This window comes from Rattus norvegicus, chromosome 6 (assembly GCF_021556685.1).
Source record: "Rattus norvegicus strain SHRSP/BbbUtx chromosome 6, alternate assembly SHRSP_T2T, whole genome shotgun sequence".
Classification (NCBI taxonomy): domain Eukaryota; kingdom Metazoa; phylum Chordata; class Mammalia; order Rodentia; family Muridae; genus Rattus; species Rattus norvegicus.
The window spans coordinates 143,533,967-143,557,065 of record NC_141539.1 but is presented as its reverse complement, the minus strand read 5'-3'; the positions used below and the strand labels follow the sequence as shown (position 1 = coordinate 143,557,065).

Genomic DNA, 23,099 nt, shown 5'->3' with positions numbered 1-23,099 from the left:
AGTTTTGATTTACAATGATACAAGGCAGTTGGTTATCCAGTAGGGGCTTTTGAAAGACAGGGGATAATGGTCTCTCAGATGGAGGGATCTTATATGAGGGAAAGGTGCCACTAAATAGAGCTCAGAGACTCCAGCACTCAAGCAGTAGAGAAGTCAGCACAACACAGGAAATAGAGATGAGCTCAACCAGGGCACAGGGAGGCCATGGTAGAGGCAAGGAGGCCATGAGTAGACTATGATGGTTTCACCAAGTTCAGGTACAGAGTGAATTCTGAGACCACAACCTTGAAGACTGTGGGCCCTGGGTGGCATCTGTTCCACTTCCCAAATGCAGAAACAGTTTCCTGACCCACTTTCTCCATCACCACTCAAATGGAAAGCCCAATGTGGCTGCGACTTCAGTTTGCTGGTATTCCCTGCTAGCATTCATTAGGTACCATTCCACAAGCAAGCAACATGACATAAGCAGGCTTTATAGACCCAAGTGGCATCACTGCTAAGGAAGAATTTCTGCTTCCTTAAAACTTACATTAGAGACCTCAGTATTCAAGCAAGAACATACCCCAAGTCTAATAAAACTATTGGGTACTGTTGACATACTGTATATAGGTGTTGGCTGACTAAGCCCTTTCATAAGACCTAGGCCTTTCTTAAATCCTATACCACCTCTGTGATGGAGTACCCTACAACTGTGTGGCTGCACAAGGCACCAGGGAAGCTGGGGCAATGCCAGATGCTCAAGGGTCTGTGCTTCTCAGCCAGAGGGCCTCAGAAGAAGTATGCAGGAACTGGCAGGTCTACAAAATAGTCCTGTGATATTCTTATGGGAGGGGAATTCTGGGAATATTAGTTTCCTATTTTGAATTCACCATATTTTCATGTCTCTATATTATTCATTTACAGTCTGAAAACAGACATTATTGTATACCTAGATCTATATATAGTTGTGTGCACATTCTTTGGTATTCTCAATTTGAGGATTATGAGAATTTTCCCCATAATATTTTCCAGTAGCTAGGAAACTGCATTTTATAGATTTAAGGATGATGGATAACAGCATGATCTTTAGGTCAATATGATATCATCTTACCTCCTTGTACGCTGCTGGGTCATCCACTTCTGGTAGTCTGTGATCTGTAAAAGACAGAAGCATGTTATCCAAGTCCCTGAAAAATGTCTACATGGGTGTCCCAGTGCATTACATGATGACCATACAAAATCCTCGTGTGCACACGAGGTGTAACAGCCTGACCACATTTCTAGCACAGAGTAACTATAAACTGCAGAGCAGAGAGGGGTTTGCTAAGCAGATGTAGACACAGCATCACTTGCAGGCAACTCTCCCAGACATACCTGCCAGAATCCTCAGCGTTTGCCATAGCTCAGAGAACCCCTCGTCTCACCATAGTTAACAGGTATAAAAACAGACAAGTCTACCCAAACAACTTCATATTAAAGATCATGTGGGCTATTACTCTGGCCAATGGAATGCTGCCCTATTTTTCTTTCCATTGCTGTGAGAAAACAGCAGGGTGAGAAGCAACTTGGGAAAGAAAGAGTTTCAGATATAGTTTACCATCCATCATTGAAGAAGTCAGAGCAGAAATGTCAGGCAGGAACTGAAGCAGGGATCAAGAGGAACACTGCTTTTCAGGCTTGCTTGCTAATCGTAGCTTGCTCAGCTTGCTTACTTATAAAACCCCAAAACACATGTCAAGGGGTGGCACCACCCACAGTAGTCTGTGCCTCTCCACGTCAACCACTAGTCGAGAAAATACACTTAGGACTTGTATGTAGTTCAATCTGACGGAGGCATTCCTCTTCCAATATGACTCCAGCTTGTGTCACATTGAGGGAAAAAACCTAACTAAAACAGATTCCCAAGGGTGTATAACTCAGGGAACCTCCCTCAACTCATAGGGGACTCTCGATCTTCCTATGTTTGGTTCCCCCTTTGACACTGGTGACTTGCTTCTGTTCCAGTCCAAAAGGAGGGGACGCTACCTCCCATCTGACTTTCAACAGGATTTTGTATGCCTACCATGTTCAGAGCTCAGAGCCTAGAGGCCTGTCTGCTTTGAGCAGCCACTCTAGATAAGACAGAGCATGCTGCTTTCTGCTGCTCCAAGTAGCCAAGGAAGTAGATGCAGACAGTTGAATAAACCCTTTCCAGTTTATTGTTCAAATATTTGACAGTGCATACGGTGTGACCCAAACAAAAGGCACTCTCCACCACACCTAGGTTTTCCTAATTCTGAACCTCAGCACGCAGGAATCAAACCTCCTCCCTGAGAGCAATTTGCCATTCAACTTAATTGCTTCGGTAAGCTTAGTCTGTTAAGAAAGCTTTTAGAGGCAAAAGTTCAAATAGATAAAAATCTTTAATACAGATCCATCTCTCCAGCAGAAAGAACCCGTTTATGGGGAGAGTAGGACTCTCCCCTCCTCACAGCTCCCTCCTCTTCCTGTGGTCTTACCACCTCCCTAGTTCCCCTATCCATGGCTTCTCCTCCTCCTCATGGTATTGGCCTCACTCCTTCTCCAGGCCCCCTCCTTTCTCCAGTCCCTCTCTGTGGCTTTTTTCCCTTCCTGTGGACACCCAGCTGCAAAGGACTCAAGAAGTAGGAGGTCACCTTGAAGCATTTCCTCTGGGGCATCCGCCTGCTCTCTCAGCTGTCCCTCGGCCCCTCTCCCATGACTTTCTTGGCTTCCCTCTACAGGATCACTTTGTATGGCTCCAGCAATTGAATCTGCCTGCTCCTCCAGCTTCAGGGAGCCCAGGCGGTCCACTTCAGCCTGCTGCTGCAGATCCTTCAGAAGACTCCGCAGGAGTGTGTCTAGGGGCACAAAGTCAGAGTTAATGAGCTAGAGCATAAGAAGTGGCCTGGCTTTGTGGGTGGGACGACTTTCCTGTGTTTAGCTGGACATAGAGCCCACAGAGAAGGAAGGACTTACTGAGTGCTCAGGGAAGGAGAGGGATGGCCTGAGAAGCAGCTACAAGTTCAATTAGGGAAGAGCTCACATCTCATTGGGGATCTTTCAGGTTAGCAAAAAACCATAATATCAACAAGAATAAGCTGTATCTGTCTCTCCTAGAAAACAGAGCAATCACAAGATAAAGGGAGACTTGGGTTCATACACCACTGTCTCACTCCACCTAGCCAATCAGATGCTGCCAAGATGGACAGCTGTTATACTCCTGGAAGCTTATGGAGACAAGCCTCAGTCAGGCACTCCAAACAGCATGATAATGTATCCTGCATAGATAAAGAGCCTAGTGGCCCCTTTGCTGAGTGTGAAGCAAGCTCAGAAGGCAGGTTCCTCACACAGCCAGTCAAACCTTTGCTGGGAATGAGTACACACACAGGGGCTCAGGAACTGTCACTTGCCTGGGTCCTAGAACCTTCTTCTAGGCTACAGCCCAGGGGAAGGTGGCATAGGACACACACTGCTTGAAGTCTGCACCCTCTACCCTTTAATAGCTCTAACTAACATCTATTCATGGCAGCTGCGGCAGAGGACCAACTGTAAGACAGGAAAGTGATTTAAAAAAAAAAGAACCTTTGCATATGAGTCATGTTTGAAAATGAATATTCACCACAATTCTATATTCCCCAACACCCCAAATAATCCTCTAAAAGTGTGGGAAAGGTCAAGGCTCCATGGTGAGAGAGGTATGGGATCTATTGATGGGGATACAGCTTACTTAGACTCTGGGTCCATCTTTGAGTATCTGCGTTAGGCTTTGCATTCAACTAACAGTGGCTACATAGTACTTTTACAATGAGCAAACAACCACACAAACATTGTTTGAGACCCAGCGTGTGCTTCTCTATGGATGTTTCTCACATCCCCTCTTCCTTCTCCCTACCCCTGCCCTTCCTCCTCCTTTCTTCTACCTCTCTTGCCCTCCTTTCTTCCTTGCTTTGACACAAGACCCCACTGTTTTGGTCCCACAAGTGTCATACATCCTCCATCACAGACAGATGTGGGTCGGGAAACCAAGGTTCCCCTGCATCTGCCCAGTTTTGCTTCTGAACAACTTCTAGATCTCAGCATGAGCTTCAGGGCAGGAAAGTTCCCTCAAGCTCAGGTATCTGGAGTCATAGGTAGTGGCTGGGATGTAAGGATGCAGCATACTGAGGGGCTATGGCAGACCCCTTGAAGTCTATGTGCAAGTGCACTGTGGATGGGTATGCAGGGATGATGCAGTATGAAGGGAGAACTGCCCAGGGCCAAGAAAAGACAGGATGTCTAGCAGGACATTCTGAGAGTCCCTGCTGCTGCTGTCTCATAGAGCCCCATCAGCAGAAACCAGAGACCTACAAGACCTCGTCTTCAAGGAAGGAATGCCAAATGACAGTGCTCATGGAAGAGCAATCCCATGAGAGCATCAGGATAATACAGAAGTCTAGCTGGTGCTGAAAAGTCTTCCAGTAGGCTCTGTCAACCAGTTCAGTTCCTGTGTGTACAGACCCAAGCACCATGTACAGTGGCTTGCTCACAAGGGGAGTCAAAACCCTGACTTTCAAGAGAGGCTATAGTTAAGGCTACCCAGGCTCTCCACACAGTCAGGAGGGTAAACCAGGAAAACTCAACAGGGATATAGAAGGAAAAAAAGATTGAAGAAGGAAAACCTGTTGGATGGGCTTGACCACAGGCCAGAAACAGGTGATTAGGAGCAAATCTGAAAATAGCAAAAGTTACACGTGGAAAGATTACAGTACACAGGACCTCCACCACCTGAGAAGCTAGGTTGGGAAGGCCACAGCACATTACAGCATAGAGGGAAGAGAGGTCCAGGAAATAGCTAGGCTAACTAAGATCATCACCTCTCCCTCTGCTTCTCCAAACCCAATCCCACAGTCTCATAGTCAGTTCTGCAGCAGACCACTTTTTCTGTACTTCCTCCATCCCAACCCTATCCCCAGTGGATCTCACGACCTTCACTTCTGACCCTTGAGCTCCAGCAGGCACTCTCCCTAGGCCACTCAGACCAGGGAAACAAGTAGGCTAACTGCAGATCCTCACCTCTTCCCTCCATTCCTCCAAGTTCAATCCCCAAGTCTCTTCCTCAGTTCTGTAACAGACCACCTGCTGTGGTCTCTCCTTGATATCTGCCCCTATTCTCAGGAGACTAAGCAGATCCTGGTAGCACACCCTGCTTTCCTCCTTAGGATACCTTCTCTGCATCCCTAAGCCCATCTCCATTCATCAGTATCACCTTCTAATGTGCAGGACCCCTGGTGCCCACAAAAATTAGGACCTTAGAAGAATTTCCTACCAGGAAACACACAGCTACAGCACTATCCTAAGAATGAGAAAGGGAAACAGAAACTAAGGAATGAAATATCTACCTAACAAAAAAAGATGAAATACCCAGCACCTAGAATTATACTTTTCCCAATCCTAGATGCCTAGAAACTAGCATCAAAACAAAACCAACAATAGCCAGGACAGTGTGTTGCCACTAGAGCCACGCCACTGTACCACACCCTGTACCACACACAGCAGGGCCTGAGTATTCCAACATAGCTGAAACACGAGACAAAGTCCTTAAAACAGCTTTTATGAATACAATAGAGAAGTGTCCAAATCAAAGAAATCTATGATTTCCTTCCTCACACAGTGGAAATACAACCAATAGAGAAAACCCAAACTGAAGGACATACAGAAACTGAGAATTCAGAAACTCAAACAGGAACCTCAGAAGCAAGTTTTGCCAACAGAATCCAAGAGAAAAAAACAAAGAATCTCAGACACTGAAGACACAATAGAAGAAATGTAGACTTCAGGCAAAGAAAATGTTAAACCTATAAAGTTCCTGGCACAAAACATCCAGGGAATATGGGTACCATAATACCAAATATGTAATTAAAATAAGAAGAATGGAGAAAGAGAAGAAACTAAGGTCAAAGGAACAGAAAGAAATCAACAAAATCATAGAAGAAATCTTCCCTCAGGTACAAGAAGTGTACAGAACACCAAATAGACTGGGCCTGAAAAGAATATCCCTTTTGAAAACAGATGCGAAAATACTTGCAAACTGAATCCAAGAATACATACAAATGACGATCTACCATGATTAAGTAGGTTTCATCTCAAGAGATACCAGGATGGCTTAAATTGATCAATGTAACCCAACATATAACAAACCAGAAGACAAATGTACATGATCATCATTAGATGCAGAAAAGACCATTGGCAAATTTCAACACCCTTTCATGATAAAAGTCCTGGAGAGATTAGGGATACAGGGGACATACCCCAAAATAATAAAGGTAGTTTGCAGCAAGCCTATAAACACTATCAACCCAAATGTATAGAAACTCAAAGCAATGCCACTAAAACCAGGAACAAGAAGATATTGCCTATTCTCTGTATTCCTATTCGATGTAGTGCTTGAAGTCTTAGATAGAGCAGTAAGACAACTGAAAGAGATCAAGAGGATATAATTAGAAAAGGGAGAAATCAAGATGTTTGTATTTGCAGATGCTATGACAATATGTATAAGTGACCCTAAAATTCCACTGGGAAATGCCTACAGCTGATAAAAACTTTCTCTAAAGTGTCTGGATACAAAATTAATTAACAAAAATCAGCATTCCTCCTATATACAAATGACCGATGGAATAAGAAAGAACTCAGGCAGGTTGGGGATTTAGCTCAGTGGTAGAGCGCTTGCCTAGCAAGCGGAAGGCCCTGGGTTCGGTCCCCAGCTCCAAAAAAAAAAAAAAAAAAAGAAAGAAAGAAAGAACTCAGGAAAAAAGCACCTTTCTCAATAGCCTCAAATATTATAATAAATCTAACAAAGTAAGTGAAAAACACCCATTGATACTTGGGTCATTTTTATAAAGTCAGAAATACACACTAGAAAAAAATACAGCCTTTTCAATAAATGGTGCTGGTCAACACTGGATGGCCATTTGTAGAAGTAGGCAAGTAGATCCATGCTGAGCAAACCTCAACTCCAAGTGGATTAAATACCTCAACACAAAACCAGATACACTGGATAGAAGAGAAAGTGGGGCATAGCCTTGAACTCATTGACACAGACTAGAAAAACATTCTAAACAGAGCACTGTTAGTACAGACTCTAAGATCAACAATTAATAAATGGGACCTCATGAATCTAATGGGTTTCTGAATAGCAAAGGACACTATCATTTATGCAAAACATCAGCCTACAAAACAAAGACAAAATAAAACAAATGAAACAGGAAATTGTCAGGAAACTAGATGTCAATAAAACAAAAACAATTAAAATGGGCAGCAGATATAAACAAAGAATTCTCAAGAGGAAACTCAGACTCTGAGAACGACTTAAAGAAGTGTTCAACATCCTTAGGGACCAGAGAAATGCTCATCAAAACTACTCTGAGATTTTTTATCTTGTACCTGCCATAATGACTAACTCAGATCAATAAAACAAGTGACAGCTCATGCTGGCAAGGATGAGAAGTAAGAAGGACACACATCCATTGGTAGTAGGATTTCAAACTTCAATGTCCACTATGGAAATCGGTGTGGTAGTTCATAGCACTCTTCAGCATATACCCCAAACCACTACCCTACCACAGGGACATTTGCTCGATGATGTTCATTGCTGGTCTATTCACAAAGGAGAAATTGGAAAAAACCTAGATGTCCCTCAACAGAACAGATAAAGAAAATGTGGTTCAATGGAGTATTACTTAGCTGTTTTTTTTTTAATGAAATTTGCAGGAAAATGGGTGGAACTTGAAAAAACCATCTCATGTGAGGAATCTCAGACCCAGAAAGACAAGTGTGGTATATATTCACTTATATCTGGATATTAGCTCTTAAGTCAATGATAACCAGGCTACAATCTGAACTACTGAGTTAGAGAGTAGTGGGGACAGATAGTTCTCCTTAGGGAAGGGAAATAGAATAGATAATTATAGATGGATGGAGGGGACTGGAACAACAGGATCATATGGGGACGAGGATGAAAGGGGGTAGTGGGAGGGAATATGGGAAGAGACATCCAAAATTTAGGGCCATCTGATGGTTAATAGGGAAACCTAATACAGTATATGCTTCCTAAAATATCTAAAACCAATCTAAGTGTAACTGTCAAATAATGGGGAAGTCAGAGTCCCAATTGGCTGTCTCTTCTCACCAAATGAAGCTTCCAATACTGGAGTTGGATTACATCTAATTGAATTGTTGGTGAAAAGAAACACATGGGAATCCCCAAACAACCCAGACTGCTGCCAAGATTATAGGTTGCTCACAACAATCTAACAAGACATCATTGCTGGAGACAACACCTCCAGGATTCATGGAACATAAAGAAGTCAAGCTGTTGCCTATAGAGAGCCTTTACCCCTGTGTTCTAACATCTTTGGTACAGAAAGCTACTGGGCATGCTACCAATAAACACCAAGGCAGCCACAAACCCTTTGATCTACAATGCTGCCCTCACTGCAAGATATGCTAGGGCAATGGTGGCACAGAGCTTGAGGTTGTAACCAACCTATATCTGACTTGTCTTAAGGCCCACTCTACAAGATGGAGCCCATACCTGACTCTGCTTTGGTGATCAATAACCAGAGACTAGATAGCTGAAAGACCTAGGCTAAAATCAAATTCTACTGTTCTAAAAAAAGTAACAAAAATGACTGCTAATGACATTCTCATAGATCAGTGCCTTGTTCAGCCATCATCAGAGAAGCTCCTTCTGCAGTAGATGGGAAGAAATAAGGACACCTGCAGCCAGACATTATGCAGAGAGTGAGAGACCTTGGAACACTCAGCCCTAAATCCCTCCCCCTAAAGCTCAAGAAATCCCAAGGGAAGAGGAGGCAGCTCATGGGGTCAGAGAAAATGGAACATTTTGGAGGTACATTAAAAAATGGGGGGAGGCGAGAGGAGCTTGTCCATGTAGTTTGAGGGAAGATGGATTTCATAGTTCTTGTTAGAGGACACAGTACATCACAAGCACTGTCTCAGTAATGAGCTAATGATGTGGACTGGGTATGCCCATCATTGCCCATCCCTTCCTCCACTCCAGTCTTTGATAAGCATTTGGATCTCTGCAATAAATTCCAACCACAGCTCACTCACTGCAACCCTTGAGCAAGTAACACAGGACACAGTCAAAAACCCTTAGCTGTTCAGCCATGCAGGCCAGCTACAGCCTCTCAATAAGCCCATTACCCAAATTAATATTGTACTTTGGAACTTGAAGAGATTTTTCAATGGTTAAAAACACTTGCTGCTCTTGCAGAGGACCCTGGTTCAGTTCCCAGCACCCACACTGGTTCACATACATACATACCAGCTCTAGTTCCATGGGATATGACAGCCTTTTCTGGCCTCCAGACCTGCACATAGTTCACATACATAAATGAAGACAAGACATACAAAATAAAATCACACCTATGAAATACAATAAAAAGCCATACATCTAAAATACATTAAATTTTAATTAAAAAGATTATGATTTTAATACCATTTTTGTCAAAGTATAAACTTCAATATGAAAATAAAATGTGAATTTGGCCATTAAAGTCAGGCCCCAAGTTCCACTCAACCTCCCATCCACTCAAAGTATCCATTCATACATACATACATACATACATACATACATACATACACACACACACATATTCCACCCATCCTTGCCATCCTCTATACATCCATCTATCATTAATTTCTCCACCTACTTACCAACCAATAAACCCAACTAACCATCCGTCTCCATTTATACAACCATCTTCTGAAGTATTGTGATCACAGAACTGCATCTCCACACCTGGCTCACAGTCTCCTAATGGTTGGCTTTGCACATAAATTAAGATTGCTTATGATATGTAATAAGTCTTTCTAGAGTCGGAACATGTTGGGATATGTACAGATGTGTGTACCTGTGTGCAAGCATATGTCATAGATGTGTGTATGCATTCGTTTATATATATATATATACATATATATATGTTATGTGTATATGGTATGTATGGATGTTGTGCTATGCATGTGTGTATATGAACAATGATAGCCTTCCACACAATTATGCCCTTAATTTTCAATCTTTGCTTCAGAGGCTGATGCAGGATCTGGCATTACAGGTCAGTTGAACTATACAAGAAGTTTGCATCACAAAACAAAACAAAGAAAACAAGACCCACTAGATGACCGAGTGACATTTCCCAACACTATTTTTCCTCTTAAAACAGACAGGTATTCAGGCTGACTGTCACTCAGTCTGTCACACATTTCAGTGTTCACGCTGCAACTTTCTTTCTGGAATTTCAACTAAATAGCCTCCAAACTTCTGCGAAATAACTATTTGTAAACTGCTGCATGCATTTCACCTGCAAACTGACAAGTTGACATAAACAGAGAAAAACCATCTTTCCAAACTTACTATAAATCTTTAAAATATTCCTAGTCTAAAACCCCTCATTTTAAAAATATTTTTTAGAAATTTGTTACATATTTTATTACCAAACAAATTAATTTACTGATTTTTTTTAAAAAGATAAATTCCAAGTGATGACTTATCAGAGGTTGGAGCTTACTTTTTTAACTTTAGAGTCTAAGTTATAAAAGCGAAAGTGTAAGTTGGGTATTTAATAAAAATTAATAAAATAGGTAAATGAGACAGAATAAAAAGTAATTAAAACAATTTCTGGGTGTATGTTAAACCTAATGAGTACACGGAATGCAATTGGTCTGTGTTCTTGAACTATAATATAAAAGTGGGTACAATCCCTAAATCAAGAGGTTATGTGTTTTGGAAGATGCTACCCTCTGCAGGCATGGATACCAGAAGGGGGGCATATAGTTAGTGAGACCTAGCACATGTTCTGAGAGCACTTTCCAAGACAGGAAGCAACATTTGTAGAAGGATGATAGCTTTTTACATGATTCTAGTGAGCATCAACAGTCAAACAGCCCAATCTGCATAAGTGGTCCCTTCCCCAGAGCATCCAAAAGCACAGGACAAGTGTCTGTTTGCTATCCTCAACCTGCAGAGCCTTTCCTAGGAGCTCAAAGACAAAAGGCTTGACTTCTTGGCTCATGCTATCCCAGCATCAGGTCAGCTGTGATGCCCAAGACCCTGATGTGACATTTCTTACTGCCTGCCCCTAGTTCAGAAATTCCTGAGCTTCCCTGCAAACACTAGGACTCACAGCCTCTTCACCATCCAGGACAGATGACTTCCCTTTCAGATGCAAACTAACCTCCAATTCAAGCTGTGTTGTCATCAGTAGGCACCTCCTAGGATGGGGTGGGGCAGGCAGCACTTTGCCTGTTGACTATGACAAGCTGGAACTTTTAAATGTCCTCTGAGACATCCCTCTCTGCTCCCTCACCGGGCTGGTTCTCTCAGCTCCCTCAGGCTATCTTCTCTGTGGAAGGGCAGGACCTTTCCATGCCTCTGTAAGTCCCATTATCACCAGAAGGTACTCTCTAGTTCTGCAGCATAGAAACAAGGTCAAGGCAAGGAGATGATCTCCAGGTCAGTGGTAGGGAAGGTGGGTACAGCACTGGTAAGGAGAGGAGAAGAAAGGCAAAAAAAAAAAAAATCTGTTGATGGCAAGCAGGGCATCTCCTGCCAGACTGGATGTGAGATGGGACAGAAAAGTGGGGACCTAAATTGTTGGTGGTTAAGCTGTGGGAAATGTGGAAGGATCGGGTCTAGCATGGAGAGTTCACAGCAGCCCAAGCACCCTTCAGGAGAGGTTGTCTTGCATTAGTTCTGCTAGAAACAGTGTCAGGAGTCCCTGCTACTTACAGTCAAGTTAGTTGTGCAGAGCACACTAAGCAAACATTCACAAGCAATGGAATTCACCCTTCCAGACAAGCATCAACACGTGGAAAAGCAACTTGTTCTGGAGTCGCCAGACCCAGATCAAGCCCAGCTCTGTCATGCATGCCCCTGGGATTTAGGATATCCATCCAACTTCCTGAAGCCTCTCAGTGGTTTTTACCCAAGTGAGGCTTTGAGAAAGCCGAATGCAAAGAATCAGGGAGGTTCTCTTCCATGTGGCCAACACTCAGCATGGTCGTCCAGAAGGGGCTTTTCTCACCTTCCGCTGACATACAACCTTTCAGAAGCACGCTCGCCAACGGTCCCCATTCAGTTCTTTCTCATCTCATCGAAAGAGGAAGGAAATGTGGCAGCAGTATGGAATGAGCACCCTGCCATCCACGGTCCTGTACTCTGAAGACGAAGGTCACACAAAGGGAGAAATGACCAACAGTCATGCCCACAGCTGTGGCGTAACTATGAAACAGACATCTCCATCTTCCAGATGAAATAAAGTGTAGCTTCTACAAGTGCTCCTTCTCATTTAAGAAAGAATCTCCCCATGTGCGCATATGGGAAATATAGCTTTGGGAGCACTTGAGGGACACCATGGGAGGTTCTAGGTTGCTGGCCAGCAAATAGGGAGTCAGTAACCTAAAACAGAAGCCATCTCCACATAACAGCAATGAAGCACACACCAGGCATCTTCTGCCTACACCAAGTATCACGGAGGCTTCACTGTCAACCCCTTAAGGGTGGCACTGAAAAAAAATGCTTCTCTAAAAGCTCAGCTGCCCTGCTGGAAGATGAAGTACAGCTCAGCACAGTCAAATGCCATCAAAGTAGGCCTGCTTCTGTTCTGTCCAGTGAACTACGCATCTCCGAGCTCTTGCCAGCTCATAATGACATTTTAAGTACCTTCCAATGCTTTGTGTGGGCTCTGGCAGAGCAATTACATGAAATGTCAGAACATCAAATATGTAGTCCCGGGATAGGAGAGCACCTCACAGTGACTCTGTATGCACAGCTGCGCGGGCCTGACCTGCTAAAATTATATGTCTTTGTAGGGTTTCCCAAACAAAACGTTACATGCTTTAGTGAGCAAGTGATAGCATGCAGACGGCTCACTGCAAACCTGCTTCAGTGGGCAAGATGTGAATCACACATAATAGTGCTTGCTGTGTAGTATATAGTAGCATATGAGAAGCGTGGTTTAGTCACACCCACACTTATCTTGCTTTCTATATTCACCCTCATTCCACCTTTGCCATTTCTCATCATCAGCATCCTCAACATCTTACTGTTACCATCACTGGCATCATAACCACCACCACCTTCACCACCACCATCATCATCATCATCCTTACTGTCAGCCTTATCTTCACTACCCCACATCCACCATCCTCACCATTACTATCACCATGACTACCTTTACCAGCATCACTACCACTCTACCATCATCATCCTCACCATGGACCCCACTGATCTTGCGTCCATCCTAACCACCTTCGCCATCATCATTAGCACCATCACCATTTAACCTCCCACCATCATCACTCTCTTCACTATGACATCACGCTACTTGATTATCATTTTGTTATCACCACCGACATCTCTATCATGGCCACCAGCATCATTGTGACCACCATCCACATCACCACCTCTGCCACTGTCATCATCAGTTCTAACACCCCCATCATCCTGAAGAACTGAGGGTGCCTCGTTTGTGTGGAGGAGACATAGTCCATTTGATGGCTGAAGTTCATTTGAATGTTTAAATGTTGCTTATTTTCAAAAGATTCAGAAAAATTCAGTTATTACTTTATTCTCTCTTCATCTGGGTTTCTACAACAGTGTATTGTCTGAATCGACTGCTAACAACCTGACAATGGAAAAACGTCCTCTCTCCAGTTTGAGGGGTATATTGTAGTTAAGAGTTGTTCATTTCTCAGAGATAGGTGTATGAGAAGTGGCCTAGATGCATGCTGGGACAGGTGCCCATGCTTTTAGGGTGTGTTTTATAGGACTCTCCATTCAAGTAGTCCACCTCTCATTCCTTGTGGTTATGAGGGAAATAAGGAAAGTATTACATATGTAGCCTTGGTAAAGAATGGGAGAATAGAAGCCAAACTGCTCTGTGCGAATGCATGTGTGGAGACTAGAGGGGGCTCTCAGGGGACTTGCTCTGTCCCTTTCTGTCTTGCTGTCTTAAGACAGTTTCTCACCAAACCTGGAGTTAGCCACTTGGCTCTAGTCATTCTCCTATCTGCTCTCACAGTGCTAGTTTTACAGGAACATCCTGGCCATTCCCTGGTTTTCAATGGATGCTGGTATCTGACTTCGGGTCTTCATGTGTGTGCGGTAAGAACTCTTACACAATGAGCCATCTTGCTTGCCCCGCAGTTTAAAATAATGTAAAAGAGCAACAACAAAATGTGGATACGGAACTTTCTGCCACCTAAGTTTCCATCCAGGGACTGGGGAGAGCTAGTCCAAGTGTAAGAGTAAAGGGACAAGTCATGTGGACAGCTACTACCTAGTGGCAGAACTTGGGGAAGAGCCTCATAAGTCCCACAAAGAGTGGGGACCTCCCACATCTCTTGGGGGAAGTAGAATGACTCTCGTGTATCTGTTATGCAAATGTATATACTTGCTATTTTTGCAGTGGTTTAGGCACATGACCAACACTCTTTTACCAAGACCCCTTCCTGGCATTAGAGGTTTCAGTTGGTGGTGTAGGGTGTCTAACTGGGGCATTGTCTGCCCCATGGTATGATGATTCCATGGATAAAAGGAATTAAAACTCTGCTTTAATGACCAAAGTCCAGGGGCTATTAACCAAAGCAGAAAACTGGTTGGTATTTAGGCTACTGGTTCTTGGTGAATCCAGCTTTCCCCAAAATGATCCAAATGTTTGCCTGGGTACCATTAACCTCTGAGGTAAGTTTTTCTCTCCAGGAAAGTAAAGTTGATGACAACACAGCTTTTGAAGCTTAATTGAGCAATACTTGAAATGATTTTCAGATGTGTCCACTCATTAACCCAGCAAACAACGCAACTGTCCAAGCTAGTCCCAGGACACAAATGGAGAGCATGGTGCCCTGCCTTTGCTGAGCCCATGGGCCACTACGGGGGTGTGAGGACATTCATGACATATCTACTTGAATATTTTAAGGAGAGAATTGGCTTGGAGTGGTTTTTCTAGGATGGGATCAGAAAACCAAAGGACTGAGAAACCTTTCAGTCCCTGAGCTGCATATGAATGTTATATAAAGCCAGAGCCTACCATAAGTCATAGGTGATCCAACCCACCTGCAGAAATGAGTTAGACATCACTGGGATACATTCAGCAAAAAACTCATAATATTATAAACTCCTTCAGAAAACTGACCTGGCTGCTGAGAAAAAAAGCTGCAGATGAGAATGAGGAGAAGCCTAGATGTTTCCAGAAGCTCAAAGGCCTGCACAGGCCCTGTTGTGAGAGCCATGATGCAGTTGGAAAAGGTGAACCCTGAAAAGATACTCTGTGACTCTGTCTCCATGAATGCTCGTGTGCAGTTGTGTCACTGTGGTTGGGACTACACTTTGGTCCTTATCTCTCTATACCCTACTGGAGCCTGGGCAGGTACAGTAACAGTGACTGAGTTCAGTTCAAAGTCATGTGGGAAGGCCGGGGTGTACAAGCATGGAGACGCGGGCCATGTGCTGAAGCTTCAAGACATGCACTGGTTCCCTGCAACACAGCACAGGGTTCCCCACCCAGTTCTAGTGTGTGTCTGTGTGTCTGTGTGTGTGTGTGTGTGTGTGTGTGTGTGTGTGTGTGTGTGTGTGTAGCCTTTTATATGCTGTGCTTTTAAAAGCAAGCAGTGAGGTTAAGAAGACCATATGTACAGCAGCTCGGGAAAGTAGCTTGCACACTGGGCAAGCAGCAGGACCACAGGACCATGGAGAATATAGGTGGGGCAATCTATTCACAAGTATCCCACTGTTCAGTTAGATTTTTGTCCATTGGTAGAAAAGTAGTGTCTCCCTTCTTAGTTCCAATCACTATGGCCGAGTCCAAATAGGATTTTTATTTTCAAGGTTGTGGAAGATAGGAAAGGAAATAGAGAAAGGGGAGTCAGAGAGAAGCAGAGGACTCTATCTAACCATAGAGGAGAAACAACAGGGGACACAGAGAATGCATGACCATCTGCCCTAAGCAGACTTGCTGAAGTGATAGTCAAGGACCAAGTTCACCATCTATATGCAAGACAAGAAGCTGTGCAGGGCTATGCGGGCAAGTGAGGCCAGTTAAGAGAGTCCAGGAGCTGGGAAGGTGCAGGAGACCACGTGCTCAAGATAAGGGCTCCCTCAGAGTGCTGCTGCTTTAAAATGACAGGAACACCAGCAGAAGCGCAATACTTTAAGAAAAGCCCAGCTGTTGGCTACAGTCTTCTTAGCAAACACAGAGTGTTACACAGGATCTCTGCGTGCATGCTTCTCTAGCAGGCACACCACCTGGTCCATGCATGCTGTCCCTAAATCAGCAAGGAGAAGGAAATCTTCTTAATGGCCATGTGGTAACTGCATTCCTGAAAATGTTAACAGCCTTTGGATAGGCAAGGAAAATGTGCGAATGGGGCTGCCTGTCTGGAAAGCAGCAGCGAGAACTAGGATTGTCAATGAAAACTGAGCTTTGCTCACAGCTGACAAGAGCTGCCGCAGCAGTCCTCAGCTGACTCCTCAGGGTGCTCTCTGCTTAGCTGTAGACTCCACCTGTCTCTATAGATAGCAGCACAGCATAATATGTCTGAGATGGTCTCAGAGAAAGGTTGTTAGAAAGTGAAAGGACCAGGACATTCTATAAGCTGTAAAGGAGCAGGAGGAAGCAAGCACCTATAGCTGCCATCCCCCTAAAGGTGTGCCCTATAACAGCCACACAAGTTCACCACCACTCTTACCATGAAACTGAAAACCACAGTGCCTATAAGGGCTACACTGAGGTCTGCACTATACACCATGGCATTGTGGGTGGTACTAACTGTAGACTGGATGCCTCTGAGGAGTAACTACTTAACCATGTCTGGGTGTTAGCCATGAATCCGGCCACCTGGAGTGACACAGCATGGGACATCTGACAGCATTCCTAGTCTGTGCTGCAAAACATATGACAAATGACTGAGTCCAGGGTTCAGCTGTAAAGGGTAAGAGCTAAGCCAGTTATCTACACCCAGAGCACTTGCCTCTTCCCCTGTCCCCATGGCAGGATTCCTCTCTGCAATGAGAAAGCCTGAACCCACATGAGATCTCTTTGTCACACTTATGTCTACAAGAGGCATGGGATGGAAATACCCTCCAGGAAGAAACCATCAATAGTGTGAGAGAAGGCCACCAAAACACTCACCATCACCCATACTCAGGGAGTCTTTGGAGTCTCCAGGAGGTAGAGGCCATCTCTGAGACAAAGCAGGTGCTGCGAAGGGCCTTGGTGCTCGCATGGGACTATGCACAAGATACCGTGGCTCTGGGTCATTTTCTCCAGGAGGCCTCTGAGCAGTGTAGGCACCCAGTGCTGCAATCAGCTTCTGTTTGTCTATGTCGCTGTCTACCTTGGGGCTGAGCTCATCTGGCTGGAGCCGGCTAAGGGGTCGCAGAAGGTTATCGGGATACTTGACCCGGGTTGCAGGAGGATAGGTCAGTGCAGATGTGTGGGCCACATAGGTCAGGATGTTCTCAGGGGACGAGTCCTCACCCTAGAGGGAAAAGAGAGATGAAGTAAGGTTAGGTCTTAACCAACAACCATCCATGCTCAGGAGGCCTGGGCTCCATACAAATGCCCCAATGGTGAAAAGATTCTCTGACACATGAGCTGTGTTGATTAGCCGAGCCCCACACTTAGTTACCGTAGTGATGGTTTTTAAGTAGCACTTTCTAGAGATGCAGCAGGCCATGGAATCACACAATCCTGTGGTCTTTAGTGTATTCACAGATGTGCAAACATTACCACTAAATAATCCCATAACATCCCATCTTCAGAACACTGTTCAGGTTCCCGTTCATCACCCAGGCAACCAGTTTTATTTTATGCACCTGAGGGCTTGTACCTCTGTAGACATTTCTGTAAATGGAACCTCCATGCTATGATGTCTCCATTTGCATCTGGCCTACTTCATGGCATGTGCCAAGGTCCCCCTTCCTGTTTTGGGCTGAGTGAATCCCATCTGTGTATGGTTACCATATTCTGCTTATTCATAGATAACATGATGGGCATCCAGACTTCCATATTCAAAGACTTCCACTTTGTGATACTTAGAATAAAGCTGTTAGAGAGCTGTACACTGCCAAGTCTGGAAGACGGACATATATTGGTTCTCTTGTGTATAAGTCTAAGCGATGAATTCATTGGGTCATATTGGAGGTCATGCTTAGTCAGGGTTCCTGCACAAACATCATGATCAAGAAGCAAGTTGGGGAGGGAAGGGTTTATTCAGCTCACACTTCCACATTGCTGTTCATCACCAAAGGAAGTCAAGACTGGAATTCAAGTAGGTCAGGAATCAGGAGCTAATGCAGAGGCCATGGAGGGATGTTTTTTACTGGCTTGCTTCCCCTGGAAACCAAGACCACAATCCCAGGGACAGCACCACTCACAATGGGCTGGGTCCTCCTCCCTTGATCACAGTTGAGAAAATGCCCTAGAGCTGGGGTCTCATAGAGGCATTTCCTCATCTGAAGCTCCTTTCTCTGTGATAACTTCAACTTGTGCAAGTAGACACACAAACCCAGCCAATACAGGTCATATTATCATATTATCACTATATTTAACACTGCAAAAGATACTATGTTCTGTTGTAACACTACCAAAGAATGATACTGGAAGTCTCTTTAACACTGTCATTTATCATCCCTATAGTACTTATATCAGCCATGCTTGTGGCTGGGAAGTACTGTATCATCATGTTTTGTTGTTGTTTTGTTTGCTTCCCTCTGGTGGCTACTGATGTTGAGAAAGCTTATTGTTCAGTGGCCATTTGTACATCTTTTCTGGAAAAATATCAGAATCTTCTGCTTGTCTGGGTGTTCTCTGTGACTCGGGAGCATAGCTTTCTTGTAAACACACATCCTCATGCAACAGAGGTTCCAAGGGCCTTGTCTGAAGCCCCTTGTTTCCCCTCATCTGGCTATTCACTGAAGTGAATCTAAATCCTACTCTTTCTGTGCTGATGTCCCACACAGCAATGTTGCTGGAGCACATTAGGACAGACTGCAGTTATTCACTAGTTTGTTCTCAACTTGACATGACTCCTTGAATCAGGGGTTCCCAGGAGAATATGTCTTCTCTATGCTTTCTGCCACTAGAAGGATGAGGGTCCATTACATCACCATGGTATGAAATGTTAGGCATCTCATGATTCTACTCTGACAAGGGACCTCATCAACATTCCATGGATGTACACAGTACATTCCAATTTTGAGATCATCAAAACAAAGAACGTTGTTCTGGAAGCCTATTGAGAGATGCCTTGATGGTGGGGAAGGTCCAAGGGTCTCACCCACACATATATTTTCAAACTGCATTGATTGGTATCTTTTGCTTTTATGCTTGGAGCACATGATCTAAGTTAAGGGGAACAACTCTGGGTGAGGCTCGCAGCCATAAGTGCCATTAATGTAAGTAGCTTAGACTCTTGCATGTAGTAATGCCCAAGCAAGAGTGAGTTAGAGCAAGAGAGAGAGAGAGAGAGGAGGGAGAGATAGAGATAGAGACAGATAGACACACACACATACACAGAGAGGAGAGAGAGGGGGAAGGGAGAGAACATGTTTCTGGGCATATACATGTGTGCATCTGCATATGAAGACCAGAAATTAGCATAATGTACCTTCAATTACTCTCTGGATTGGTACTTGGAGACAAAAACTCTCACTGAACATGGGCCTCACTAATATATCCAGGCTAGCTGGCCCAAAAATCCTCAAGGGTGGCCCTGCCTCTTCCTGCTCTTCTTTGGAGTGTGTCATCATGCCTGGCTTTCACTTGGGTGCTGGGCATCTGAATTCAGGTCATGATGCTCAGGAATAGGGGTAGGGTAGCCAAGCTTTCTTTCCAGTCCTACAGGAAGCCGAAAGTTGGGAAATGTTTGATATGTGTCCAGTTATATGTAGCTCCCATGAAGGAACTTGAACACTGCACCTTTTGAAAGTTACTTTTTCTGACAAAGGAGTTCCAACATTACCTCTTCGATTCTTTTTCTGCTGTTGTTATTGTTTCCAAAATAACATAATCCTATTATCTAAATGGTTTGGGGTTTTTGTTTTTTTGTTTTTGTTGTTGTTTTATTTTTTTGTGCAAGACAAGCTGAAATCAGCTGTTCTTCTTTTAGAAAATAAAAGGTCAGAAGAGGAGGGGCTTTCGAGGGAGAATGCCGCCAAAAGAGCAGCCCTCCGGCCATTCCCCACAAATCAGGTGAAGGAGTCAGCTGCAGGCTCTGCTGCTCCTCTCTGTCTGCACACCGGGTCAGGTCACTGCACTGGAGGCTGGGCCCACATCCGAATGCTCATTAATGTGCCTGCAGCAGGCTTTCTCTCCTCTCTCTGATGCAGCCTGACGGCTCCACTCAGAGGATCTCTAATTAGCACCCCACATTGGACAGCTCCAGGCAGAGAGACACCAGGCTCAGTCCAACATCTGTGCAGCAGGCTGGGACGGACGATCTGCTTTCAGTGTTTACACTCTGACTCAGATTAAGAGGAAGAGAAGGGAAGAGCATTCCAACACACAGCACAAATAAGAGACTCTGAGAAAAATCACAGAAAATGTTGGTTCCCAGTATCCCACTCCCTGGTCCCATGGTTTTGGCACTCTGTTGCCCTCAAAGGGGGCAACTATGACCCTAAAGATGGGCGTCAATACCAGAAGGGGACTTTACTTTGGTGACTCAGAGGAGGGGGTCTATTCTAAACCCACCCTGACATAAGGTTCAGAATGATTGAGCATCAGTCACATATAAGTGGACAGGTAGGGCAGTCTCAGCCCTGGGTCCATCCTTTCTTGTCATCAGACACTCAAGGATGCCGTGGAGGAAAACTGCCACTGTTCTCTTCCTTCTACCTTCTCGTTCATTCGGAGTTTAAAATTGCAGATGTTTCCACCGCCTCTTCTTCCTAGAAGATGTTTTGAGTTTCAACCTATCGATAACAAGATGTTCCCAGAAGTAATATCGAGTAGTACACAAGACACCTAGAGATTAACAAAATAGAATCAAGAGGGCTGGCTGGTTCATTTCCAAATCAAGGTAGGCACTTGTGATGCGAGAAGTTTCCAATCATATGGATGGTCCAGTTGGGGTGCTGGGTGAGGACCACTGGGAGGCATGATGCAGCTGATTCTCTGAGGATTCTCTGAGGTTCAGCAGGAGAGTCTTTCCTGTAGGCACACACCTTACCCAACTCTCACTGCAGGGAAGGGCAGAGTGCACCACAGTGAGGAATTAACAGGAAAGAGGGCCCACCGTGAAGGTGAGTGCTTCCGCCAACAGAACTGTGTGCATTAACTCCACAGCTCTGATTTCGAGCTGTACTTTTACACCTGGAAAACCTGAAGAAGAAAACCACCATCTCCCTTTCTGTGAAAGTGGATTTAAAGATTAAGGAAATGAACAGTAGACTGCCTAGCTTAGCAGACTCTAAGGAGGAATGTGGTGATGCCACTATCTGGGCATCCTCATCAGGGCAGCATCCTCACCAGTGGCAGCAGCACCCCATCACCATCCTCAGCCTCTCATCTGTGAACATCATCTTGTATGGCATCAGCATCCCTACCATCAGCAACATCATCACCACCAGCATTGCTCTTGCCACTGTGTGTTGACCTTCTGGTGACTTTCTAGTGGAAAGAATAACTCTAACATGGCCCTTTCAACAGCTTGACAATTAACAAACAAGCTAGGTCATAGAAACTGATAGCTAATTAATATCACACTACAGAGAGGTTCAGAAAAGCAAAACTCTCTGAATTGAAGTGATTGCATTCAGTGTGGCTGGTCATGGCTGAAGCCTGCCTCATTTACCCATCTTCCCATGTTGTCGAGACAGTAGCTCCCCTTGCTATTAGATTTTCAGGTTACAGTGTTAGAGGCAAGGTCAAGCCTCCTTCTTAGAACAGGGTGCCTCTCTCAGAGCCCGTACCCAATTCCTGATTGTATAGCTATTGTTCAGATTGACAGCAAGGCCCAGAGGTCCTGGGAGTCCCACAGGACACTCTATATAGATAAAACCTGTCATCATCACACTGACCACTCAGCTCATCAGATATTCTCTTATGCCAAGGATCCACAACAAACCAGGAAAGTCAAATCAAGACACCATTGACCACATAACACACATCTTCTCCGGCGTGCCCAAAGGCAGTGTTGACAGTCACGTTGATCAAGATGCAGCCTCTGGCCTGATATAACAGTGGGGGAGGGGTCATGTCCAAGGCTTCCTAATGCGATGACCTCGTAGCATGACACACTGGATCACTGGATCTCTGGTTGCCAAGGGAGTGAAAGGAGGTACCAGCCATCCAGCCCTGATCACTGTTAGAAGGCCATTTAGCCATGGGAACTGTGGAGACCGGTGTTTTTCTTTTCTCAGTTTGTCATAAATCTCTATGTCTGTCTGCCTATCTTTCTCCACTTGTCTGCTTCACGTCTGTCCCTGTGTGTATCTCTCTCTACCTCTCTGTGCATGTCTCAGTCTCTGTATCTTGGTGTATCTCTCTCTCCACCTTTGTGTTTCTATGTCTCTCTCCACCTAGATCTATCTCTCTTCTCTCCCTGTCTCTCTATACTTGGCTCTCTGTGTTTCTTGATCTATGTCTCAACTTCCAGTGGTGTCCATTTCCAGTAGTGCTTCGGCTTTGTAGCACCTACTGTGTGTAGCTCTTCCTACCTGCATGAATTCACAGGGATGTAGTACTCCCGCCTTCAGGAAAGGGACGAAGTCTCCTGCGTGTGGTTGTACTTTGTTGCAAAGATAACAGAATCCTACTAGGAGAAACCAGCGCTCACAGTGCTTGCATTCCACTAACGCATGAAGTTGTAGATGGTAAACCAAGGGTCACGTAATCTCACAGAAAGTTAAGTGGGACTGTGTAGGTGGATGCTGACCTGGGCCTCTGCAGATGATTGAATCAGTGGGTTCAGAAGCCTTCCAAAACAAAAGATGCACGACACAGACGTGGCTGCTCCTTGCATGCTCCATGCAAGAATGCTACATCCTGCACCCTGATATCCCATCCATTCTGCTATGTCTACCTCATAGTTTGCCTTCTCCTCCTCAGCCTCCTACC

General features: G+C 44.6%; 1 protein-coding gene across 10 annotated transcripts in view; it reads right to left on the bottom strand.

Moving 5' to 3' along the window:
* The window catches only part of Ptprn2 (protein tyrosine phosphatase, receptor type N2), a 744,317-nt gene that overhangs the window by 421,794 nt on the left and 299,424 nt on the right, over positions 1 to 23,099 (bottom strand). For all 10 annotated transcript variants that reach the window (XM_087552435.1, XM_087552436.1, XM_087552437.1 and 7 more), the window contains 3 exon segments: positions 17,169 to 17,517; positions 2,634 to 2,837; positions 1,091 to 1,134 (listed from right to left, as the gene is read on the bottom strand). In XM_087552435.1, the coding sequence (XP_087408561.1) occupies positions 1,091 to 1,134; positions 2,634 to 2,837; positions 17,169 to 17,517 (597 nt within the window).